Source organism: Urocampus carinirostris, chromosome 13, assembly GCF_059441175.1.
Source record: "Urocampus carinirostris isolate Australia breed hairy pipefish chromosome 13, RoL_Ucar_1.0, whole genome shotgun sequence".
NCBI lineage: Eukaryota > Metazoa > Chordata > Actinopteri > Syngnathiformes > Syngnathidae > Urocampus > Urocampus carinirostris.
The window spans coordinates 35,858,130-35,868,893 of record NC_142361.1 but is presented as its reverse complement, the minus strand read 5'-3'; the positions used below and the strand labels follow the sequence as shown (position 1 = coordinate 35,868,893).

The 10,764-nt window shown below is 40.0% G+C and overlaps 1 protein-coding gene across 1 annotated transcript; it reads left to right on the top strand.

The window, feature by feature from the left end:
• The first annotated feature begins 2,563 nt into the window (after positions 1-2,563).
• Positions 2,564-7,686, top strand: zfp36l2 (ZFP36 like 2 zinc finger CCCH-type). The gene is made up of 2 exons (XM_088351370.1): positions 2,564-2,924; positions 5,628-7,686. The coding sequence occupies exons 1-2, from the start codon at positions 2,832-2,834 to the stop codon at positions 6,747-6,749; spliced, it is 1,215 nt and encodes a 404-aa protein (XP_088207496.1). The 5' UTR covers positions 2,564-2,831; the 3' UTR covers positions 6,750-7,686.
• Positions 7,687-10,764: the final 3,078 nt, after the last annotated feature.

Genomic DNA, 10,764 nt, shown 5'->3' with positions numbered 1-10,764 from the left:
CATTAATACTGTATTTCACAAGTCCATTACAGAAATACTAAAGTATTACAAAAATCTAGAAAAATGCCATAAAAATACTACATATATACAAATACTACAAAACTAAATATCAAATGTAATGCTTAAAATGTGTACCTAGTATAAAAACAAATATAAAACTAAATATAAATGTAGATATATCTGCATGTATTTTTATTCCATAAATGCGAAGGAGGAAAAAAAAATCGATTTTTAAATCCACAACTTCGTTTGCTCACTTTCTTTTCGGTGTGTTTATCCTGGAGTGCCACGTCTAATCTCGTTGTAAACGATGTTCCTTACGTTAGTATCAATAATAATAAAGATAATATGACTTCAAGGAATACTAGAACACTAAATGTACTAATCGTATAAAAACAGGAAAGTGGCATCCTTCGTCGTAGTCTTAGTAAACGTTGGCCACCAGGGGGCGCACTAGATTTTTTTCCGTCAATTCCAAACCCTGTCGCTAGGAGGCCTCGTTGCACCGTCGTTCCACATAGAAAACACATTCCTTCACTCTCGTCCTTTCAGTCGGTGAAAAACAAGTTCCTACCACAGTCTTGTTTTATTTTTACCGAAGCAAAGGAATTTAAAGTTACATTCGCTACGACTATTGTTAATGATGACTTGGTGGAAAACTCCATAGTTTTGTTTTGTAGCAGTGACTGCGTCGTTCCTCCATAAGATCGTGTATTATGTAACGAACACTAAAAATTGTATCCCACTCTGCTTGGATTTCGCTGCTCATATTTGTGGTCCCGGTGGGGGGGAGGGGGAGGTAGGTTCTTTCCATTACAAATACGAGAGAAAAGGGGGAGTAGCGGGGTGGGGGGTGAGCTCTATTTGGGGGAGGAAATCTCTTATGGGTGAGGCTTCATTACTAGTAACGGGAATATCGGATTTTTTTACAGAATCGGCTCTTTCGGTTTGGCTCACTGGAAAGAGTCGTTTCTGTGGAGATTCACAAACGGCTCTTCAAATATGTTTTTTTTTAATAAATGATCTATGACCGATAAAATAATAATTAATTTTAAACATATATTATGCTATCATAATTAGCCTTAATGGTCTCAATCTACAATGAACGTTTACCCAATTTAAACTTTTAAATTGTTTATTCTAAGAAAGCTTCAGAGATGAACCCCCTCATATTGACCAGGAGAGAGAGAAAGAGAGAGTAAAAAGGAGAGAAGGGGAAAGGGAAAGGGAGAAAAAGAGCGAGAAAGATGGTCTGTTAGAAAGATAGCAAGAAAGAGTCAGATAAATAGGACAAAATGGTGAGAAAGAAATGGAGAAAGATAAGGAAAGATGTAGCAAAAGAGAAAGGTAAAGAAAAAGGAAGAAATAAAGATTAAAGAGCTATATATATATGATAGATGGAGAGAAAACGAGGGGGATAGAAAGAAAGAGGAAGAAAAGCATGAGAAAAAGAAAGGAAACGAGAGTGAGTGAAAATAAACAAGAGAGAAATAGAACAAGATAAGGAAAGATGTACCGAAAGAGAAAGGTAAAGAAAAAGGAAGAAATAGAGATAAAAGAGTGATATATATATAAGACCGATGGAGAGAAAATGAGAGGGATAGAAAGAAAGAGGAAGAGAAGCATGAGAAAAACAACTTAAAAGAGATTGAGTGAAAATAAACAAGAGAAAGATATAGAAAGAGAGGGAAAAAGAGAGAGAGGAATCTACGGAGAGAAAGAAAAGACAGAGAACGGATAGAAAGAGAGAAAAAGACAGAGTGATGGTAGCTATAGATAGAGAAAGTTAGCCAGAGACAGAAAGAGAGTGAACTATAGAAAGTTAGAGAGAAAAGAGATCAAAAGAAAGATAAATATTGACAGATATACAGAGGAAAATGAAAGAGAGAGAGAGAGAGAGAGAAATATATGGAGTGAAGGGATAGAAAGAGAGAAAAAGATAGAGGGATAGAAAGTTAGAGACAGAAAGAGAGCGAATTATCAAAAGTTAGAGAGAAAAGAGAGATTAAAAGAAATATAAATATTGACAGAAATACAGAGAAATTGAGAGAGAGGGAGAGCGAGAGAGTGTGTGAGAGAGAGAGAGAGTGTAAGAGAAAGAGAGACAGAGAGAACCAAAGAGAGAGAAAAAAAGGAAGACAGAAACAGAAATACAGGGGAAATGGAGCGAGAGAAAGAGTTTTGAAGGGAGCCAACTCCTTATTGACGGACAACCGACTCCCATCACTCACTTCCGTTTCGTTCGCATACGACCCACCACTACCCATGACGCCAACAGCCCCTTACACTTTACTGAAGAAGTGTTACTTTCAACGCAAGTCCGTTTTTTTTCAGTTTTGAATGCAATGTGTGATTTAAAACACACACCGAAAAAAAAAACTCCGAGAGGAGGGATCTAGGCTTGAATTTCAAGGCGTGGTGTCAAAGAATAGGCGACCAACCAGTAAATGGCGAGTTTTTTTCAACGAGAAGACGAAAAGAAGTAGGCGTTTCCTTGCGAAACTTTTGTAGCACTTTTGCTCCTCCCCGGCCACCGTCAAGCATTTATAGTCCGCTTTAAGTCTCTCCTGCCCGCAGTGAAGCATTTCGCCTTAGCGCTTCTCAACGGGGGAGGAAACTACAACTCATCTACACTTTCAAATAAACTCTCCCCGCTTTTGTCGGTTTAATTTTTGCAAGGGGAGCAACTTTTTTTTTTTTTAAATTTCTATTCTTTTTTTTTTTTTTTTTAATTTCTATTCTTTTTTTTTCGCGGGAAGTTTTTTTCCTCCTTCTAAAAGCAGCCGTGGCACCAAGAAGCGCTCGTTGTAGTGCAACGAACTCGTTTCTCCATGAAAGAAGGAGTGCACCAGCAAATTTGGCGAACCGACGAAATGTCTGCAACCGTTTTGTCCGCTTTCTACGACATGGATCTGCTTTACAAGGTAAAACACCGAATTCGCATTTGCATACTTTACAATATCTGCCAAGTGCTTCCCCTTATTAATCTCTGCAATTCCTCTTATTAACCCATAAAAACCTTGCAAACACCTATTTATTACTTTAGGGTTGCAACTAATCACTATTTTAGTAGACTAGTCACTAATCCCCACGATTAGATTGACAACTCATATTCAATGATCACAACAGCCCAAGGTTTAACAAAAACACAAATATAAGCGTATTTTTAGAATAAACCCAAAAGCTAGCATGTTTATTCTCAAGCATGAAAATCTCTTAACTTTGAAGTCGAAAATTGGGTGACCTGCGTGACTCGTGTAGATCCCGGGAGAAAACTTTTCAAGGAGGGAGGGTGAATCGGGCGTTTGAATTAAAATTTGTGTACTTCGCACAGGCAGGAGTACTGTATTTATCGGTGTGTAACGCGTATTCGATTTGATCTCATGAGCACACTGTTTTTATTTATGGTACCAGAAACGAATGGTAGAGAATGGGGGAAAAAATGGGGAAAACAAGTCACCCTGAAAGGTATAAACACAGAGATGGAAACGACTCTTTGGTGTATTTGATGGTGATTAAAACTTTGCAGGACATGCAATAAATTCGCTCAAAATTTTGTGTATTCAGTTCTTAGTTCTCAATGAATGATTTCAATAATTGCTGCAACCTTTAATGTTTAGTTTAAATCGAGAAAATCTCGAACACAATTTTATTATGTTTTATTTTTTTATTTAAACCAAAAAATTAGGGTGCACGTTTATACACAAATCAATAGGTATTTTCCCCTGACCCATTATCACGCCCAATACTTAAAAGCTAACTATTCAATAATTCTTCGAAATGTCTTTAGAGAATTGGAAAATGTTAACAAAGTGTGTGTCCTATAACCCTCCGTTGTTATCCATTTTCAACATTTCTGTAAAAGCTCCAGAGCTGCTCTGAAGAGCCACATGTGGCTCTCGAGACGCAGGTTGCCGACCCCCAGACTACTTCAATAATAGAAAAAGTAACTTTTATTCATTTTTTAGGGTCACAGACATAGATCATAATTCAAAATTTGGTCGAAATTATATCCCTGATTCAGATAATGAGATTTCTACTGTAACCATGGAAACCAGTACTATGTATTAAAAAAAAAACAGCCTGAAGACAAACGGGCACTGCCGGTCTGTACTTGCCCAAGACACACCACATGGAGTGGTGACTCAAAGACCCTTAAGGGATCCATGAACTGTGAACATGGAACTAAGAACAGGCTCATTAGTAGCAAAAGAACAGTAGATAAAACCAATATAATGTCCATTTTGTGGAGTTCTGTAACAAAAGAACTGAACAATTTGGAACCAAACAGTTTGTCGTTTTTCACTTTTTAGACAATTGATGTTTGTTCTTCGGACTGCAAAGATTTAATCTAAAACACAGGCACAGTCTGGCTTAACGCTAAAGTCCTTTTGCATATATCCGCTTCTAAAATGTACTTAAAAACCGTCTTGGCTTGAATGTTACTGAGGCGAGTCAGACTCCATTCCGTTTAACTGTCCGACTGTTCTTTCAAATGTTAGCGCATCGTACTGCTAGATACGCTAGTCTTTTAATCTGCCATGTGCAGGCTAAAAGTTTTGGTACACGTGGTGAATGTTGACGCCTTCATTTCCGGATGTTACCGCTTGAGACTGAGACTCTTATTTGCGCATTAGCGACTCCCAGCAGAGATCTTAATCATGTGAGATGTCTCACTCTGTCGGAAAAAGGGGTCTGGGATTGACAATGGGATTTATGGTCGACTGTTTCTAGTATCGATTTTATCAATTAATCGTTGCAGCCCTAATTACAGCAAGACAGACAATGTCAAGTAAAAACAAAGAACTGCTGTAAACAGGTTTATTTTAATTTCCGAATAATCGACACAAACTGTTTCTATCATATTTCTTCGTTCTTTCGCCACGTTTTAGTTTAATTTGCTACAAAGATGTCAGAGTATCGGTTCCCATTGTCTACATATACTTTGTATGTACTTTGCTCACTTGGCTTAAAACTCTTGGACTGTGAGGAAGGCATCAATGGAAAGTGATCTTGCCCAAATCCACATTATAATTTGAATATGGGTTACCGAACCGCGACAATTTCAGCAATCTATGACCACGTTTTGGTCCGCTACCAGTGACTGAGACCATCCGCGAATGGGCAAGATGAGATCAGTCTAACAAAGTATTGCAGTAAAATGTATAGATTTTCTGAATTGTTTTCATATTTAGCACTGAATGCGTTAACTGGTTTATTCTCACAGTTGAGTGAATGCAGTTTTACACCCGAACCAACTCCACACGCTATTCAAACTCCGACGGGAGCTATGAAAAATATCATTTCCGCCGTAATTATATGAAATGAATGAAAAATACAAAATAGAAGTTCTAGCACTGAATGGGCAGTAAGATTAGATTAGATTTAAGATGACTAAAGCTGAGAATATACCCTTTTACTACCTTCTAGTGGCCAGAAGGAGCATTTGGTCTGCATTCATTTGATATAAATTTTCCAGTTTCGCTTCTTTTTTGGCATACTCCAAAATGTATGGCGGGCTGGATTGAATCCTCCACCGGACCACATGTTTGACACATCTGATATAAATTGAGAGTATGCTAATTATGCTAACACGTGGCCCGCTCTCTTCTGTTCCCCTTCTGCAGGATAAAAGCACGAACATGAACGCTCTACACATCAACAGCATTCTGGACAAGAAAGCTGTGGGGGCCCCACTGAGCTCTGTAGGCTCCGGGGGCCCCTTCGCGCCAGGCTTCTACCGCCGCAACTCGGGCGGCAACATGGACACCATCAACAACGGCAACAAGTACTCCCCCGGTTCGTCTTACCTGAAGGAGAACACTCCGAGCGGGACGACCACCCTCATGAACAAGGAGAACAAATTCCGCGACCGCGCCTACAGCGAGAACGCAGGCCAGCAACAGCAGAAAGCCGGCAATCAGATCAACTCCACCCGCTATAAGACCGAACTGTGCAGACCCTTCGAGGAGAACGGCTCCTGCAAGTACGGCGAGAAATGCCAGTTCGCGCACGGTTACCACGAGCTGCGGAGCCTGTCCCGACACCCCAAGTACAAAACGGAGCCGTGTCGTACCTTCCATACTATCGGTTTCTGTCCCTACGGTCCCCGGTGTCACTTCATACACAACGCAGACGAGCGCCGGCCCGCTCCGAACGCCAACGCGGGGGAACCCCGAGGGTACGGCCCGAGGGACACCGCCCTCCCGCCTCTGCCGCAAGTCTGCTTCGCCCAGAGAGACCGGCCAAAGCTTCACCACAGCCTCAGCTTCTCGGGTTTCTCCAGCCACCACGGTGTCGACTCCCTCCTCCTGGAAAGCCCTACGTCCCGGACGCCTCCGCCCCAAACCTCTTCCTGCATGTCCTCCTGCAACTTCTACGACGAGGCGCTGTCGCCCAACCCGCTTTCCTGCATCCACAGTGCCTTCAACCTACCCGGGCAAGACCTGAAGACCCTGCTGGCCCCGTTGGCTGTGCATACCTCTGGCGGACAGTACATGCAGGGTGGCGTGTGCCCGCCGCCGTCGCCCCCTACCTACAACATGAGCCACTTGCAGACCCTGCGCCGTCTCAACGAGTCGCCGGTTTTTGACCCTCCGCCCAGCCCTCCGGACTCTCTCTCAGACCGGGATAGCTACGCCAGCGGGTCCCTCAGCTCCTCCGGGAGCCTCAGCGGGTCCGAGTCTCCCAGTCTGGACGCGGGGAGACGTTTGCCGATCTTCAGCAGGCTGTCGATTTCCGATGACTGAGAACTTTTGTAGTGGATTATGTGTCAGCGACTTCCACCCTGCTGAAGTGCCTTTGAGCAACAAGACATTGACTCTACCAGCTAAAGGGGTGGTAGCTCCACTCTGACCTCCCTGGTGGGGGGCAAGTGAGGAAAGTTCCACCCACGGGGATCAATAAGTGTCCTTCACCTGGCATTAGATAATTTTTTTTTCTCTCTCTGTAATATACCTGTATTAAAACTTTAGTTAGCAAACAGAAGGCATTCCATCAGTGCCTTGCCCAAGGGCTCACGCCAGCCCACCTTTCCCTGTTTTTCTTTGCCTTTTCAAGCGAGTCAGTTGACTCCGAGAGAAGATAAAAGCCAGTCGATTTCCTCCTATCCTGCCAAGAATATGCCTCGATTCAAAGTAACCCGTTTTTCAAAGTGCTTTTGTCCTTGATTTTCTTCTTTGAAAAGCTTCAACTTCCATTCCATATCTGTCCTCTCGCAGCACCACCCAGTGGTTAGGTTGGTTAGTGTAGCTTCGTTGCTTGGTTGAAAAGCACTCTTGAGTTCGGGTCTGTTTGGGGAAATCACTGCTGATGGTTGAATATATATTTTTTTAGCTGTTTGAGTGATTTTTTTGCATAGCGGTGCATAACTGGCTATGGACTATTTAACTTATTTATTATCTTGTGAAACAAGTATAGGCTACATCGGTAATTTGTGTCCATACTATATTTATCAAGTATGATGAAGCAATAGATCTATATTCTTTTATGTTTAAATTATGATCGCCATTATTAATCTGCATAAAGTGGAGTGTATGTTCTTTTCACAGTAATATATATTGTTTGTTTTTTTTCCTCCTTTTTTTTGTAACTTCACTTGGTTATTTTTTATTGTAAATGGTTCAAAAAAAAAATCTTAATTTAAGAGACCGTATGTGATATTTATTTCATTAATCTTGTTTACGTTTATTAAAGTTTGCATAATTGCTGTTTTGCTTCTGAGCTTGTGTGTCAGTGCTGTAGAAGGCTCCCCCCTCCTGGTGGAAATCTGTAGGGAGAATATCTGCATGAGGAGAAATTCAGCGCCCTCGCACTCGGTTTAGATGATTCCGTAGAATGTAAAGAAATGTGGTTGTACAGACCGTCCAAACTTGTTTTTATTGAGATCGGCGACAAAGAATCCAAGTCAATAAATTAACCAAAAAAGTATTCCCCCCTCCTCTCCTCGTTTTTCCTCTGCTTGCACGAGGTCACACTGTGATTCCAGCCACGTGCTTCGAGAATGTAGCAATCCCACGTGCCCCAGTATTATTGTGTAGTGCCTAATGGGGTCCACCAATATGACATGCCTTTTACAAATTAACCAAATAAAGTATTTTTCTTAAATCTTTTATACGCAGGTCGAAATGAATGTAGTTTTGGATTCTATTTTTTTTTGCCTAAAGGTTGTTACCACTCGGTTTTCTCTGACGTCGACAGCCATAACTTCTCATCGTCGCCTCCCGCTTCTTTATCGTTTCTTTTCATGACAAAATAAAGTCCGTTTGGAGTTTTCTGCGGTTGAAAACGCGTCTGTTTTGTACATAGTAGGTACAGGGGGATGCACACTATGTACTTTTGACTACTTTATCAGAAGTAAAGCTTTTTGAATGTAACAAAAAATGGACAAAAAAGACGACGAAAGTTGTTTATTTTCGGGGAGTCGGTTCACTACAAATTGAGTGTGATACTGTTAACTTTGTACTGTACATTTTTTTTGTAGTTCTCCCAATAAATAAAAACAAAAACCTTTTGGACAAACGGTTGTTTTTGTAGTTATTTAGTTATTGATGGCATTTTGCAGCAGATATGGCCACTAGAGGTAGCCAAAGATTTTTTTCAAATCAAACGTTTGCTTTATTCCGATTTCTAAATCTTGGTTCGGTTTGGAAATTTCGGTTTGTTTGGCAATTTGCATACCCGGCAGCCAATCAGAAGCCTGCATCAAATGACTTTCCCGAGCGTTATAAGGTCGTGAATTTGCATATAATTTGGAAAGTAGACGCACAGAGAGCACAAGAAAAATGGATAAGTGGTTGGGAATCAAGCCAAAACCTCATCCCCAGAAGATTCAAAAGAAGCTAACAAAATTTATGACGCCACAAAATGTAAACGTACATTAAAAGCATCGTGGAAAGAGGAGTTCACATGGCTTGTAGCAGCAAATACAACGCAAACATTGCATGAATGAAGATGAATAAATACAGGTACATACTGATGGCAGATGGAAAACAGCGATGTCATATACATGCAATGAATGTTATAAGTAGATTTATAATAAACTTCATTTTAAAGTCTTGTTCTGTTATATGTTCTGATTATCAATCCCTTAATACTTTGCAACAATGTTTTTTTTGCGATTGTGTTTCAAGTTGTGAAAAATGGGTGTCCTGTAAGTTTTTGTCATGAGTTTCAGACACTGGTGGTATCGATCCATCCGATCCGATTGTTCTATGGCTTGTAAATGTCGCAATCATGAAATGATTTAACACCTAAAGTTAATATTCACAATAAGCACAGCACAAATAGTTAAGCACAATGTAATGAAAATACATATACTTCAAAAGTGCAATTAGAACCATACACAGGGTAGCATATCGGGATCATACTAATATTTGATTCCCGCAGTCCAAATTATTAAAACAGGATGATTTAGTAAAAATTTTCTCCTCACAACTACTATTTAAGGTCAACAAAAACATGGTGCCAGAAAACATCCAAAAAATATTCACTTGGAAAGAGGGAAGTTATAACTTAAGGGGCTGTAGTCAATTCAAAATCCCAGAGGTGAGAACCACCAGGAAAAGTATGTGTGTGTCTGTGTGTGAGGTAAAACTTTGGAAAAAATTACAAGGCGAGATCAAAGAATGTCCAACTAAAATACTTTGCATTGCACAGTATTTTGTAAAAAAGATAAGTAGTGCAAAATAAAGTGTAAACACAGCTGGATTCAGAAGGTTATAATGTATACTGACAATACTATAGTGTTAAAATTGGAAGACAGTATTGATCCCAAGACCACGATATTGATCTAAATACTCTATTATTGATATTTATATAATTTCTCAATAAGGCAGGGGTGTCAAACTCATTTTAGCGCGGGTGTCAGATAATCGAGAAAAAAAAACCCTACCCTGGTATATTAATGGCAATAAAGTGTGCCTTTTCAGAGGCTCGCAATTCAAATATGATTCAGGGATGTAAGATTTGATTATAAAACAAATATTGAGTTGGTTTTCCCCATAATTTTGTCTTTTTTACTTAAACAATAAGTATCATTATTTTCCTCATTGTTCTCTGGTTGATAAATGGTAGTCTGCAAATACAGTGACAGTGTCAAGTCAATTCATGTTTGTTTGTGACACCCTTAATCACAAAGAGTCTCAAAAGGCTGCACAGACCACAGATTATTGCATTATTAATTAATTATGACACCATCCCCTGATCTAAAACCTACATGAGGGCAAGGAAAAACTCAAAACATGTCAAATTAAATCATATATATATGTGACACCCTTATTCACAAGCAGTCTTAAAGGGCTGCACAGAACACAGATTATTACATACTGTTATTACACCATCCCCTGATCTAAAACCTCCATGAGGGCAAGGAAAAACTCAAAACACGTCAAATTAAATAATAAATATTTGTGACACCCTTAATCACAAGGAGTCTCAAAGGGCTGCACAGAACACAGATTATTGCAGACTACAGACTGTTATTACACCATCCCCTGATCTAAAACCTACATGAGGGCAAGGAAAAACTCAAAACACGTCAAATTAAATCATATATATATGTGACACCCTTATTCACAAGGAGTCTCAAAGGGCTGCACAGAACACAGATTATTGCAGACTACAGACTGTTATGACACCATCCCCTGATCTAAAACCTACATGAGGGCAAGGAAAAACTCAAAACACGTCAAATTAAATCATATATATATGTGACACCCTTATTCACAAGCAGTCTTAAAGGGCTGCACAGAACACAGATTATTG

Coding starts and splice junctions, on each gene's coding strand:
- zfp36l2 (XM_088351370.1), top strand. CDS start 2,832: ATGAAAGAAGGAGTGCACCAGCAAATTTGGCGAACCGACGAAATGTCT. Junction 2,925..5,627: donor ACATGGATCTGCTTTACAAG/GTAAAACACCGA, acceptor CCCCTTCTGCAG/GATAAAAGCACGAACATGAA.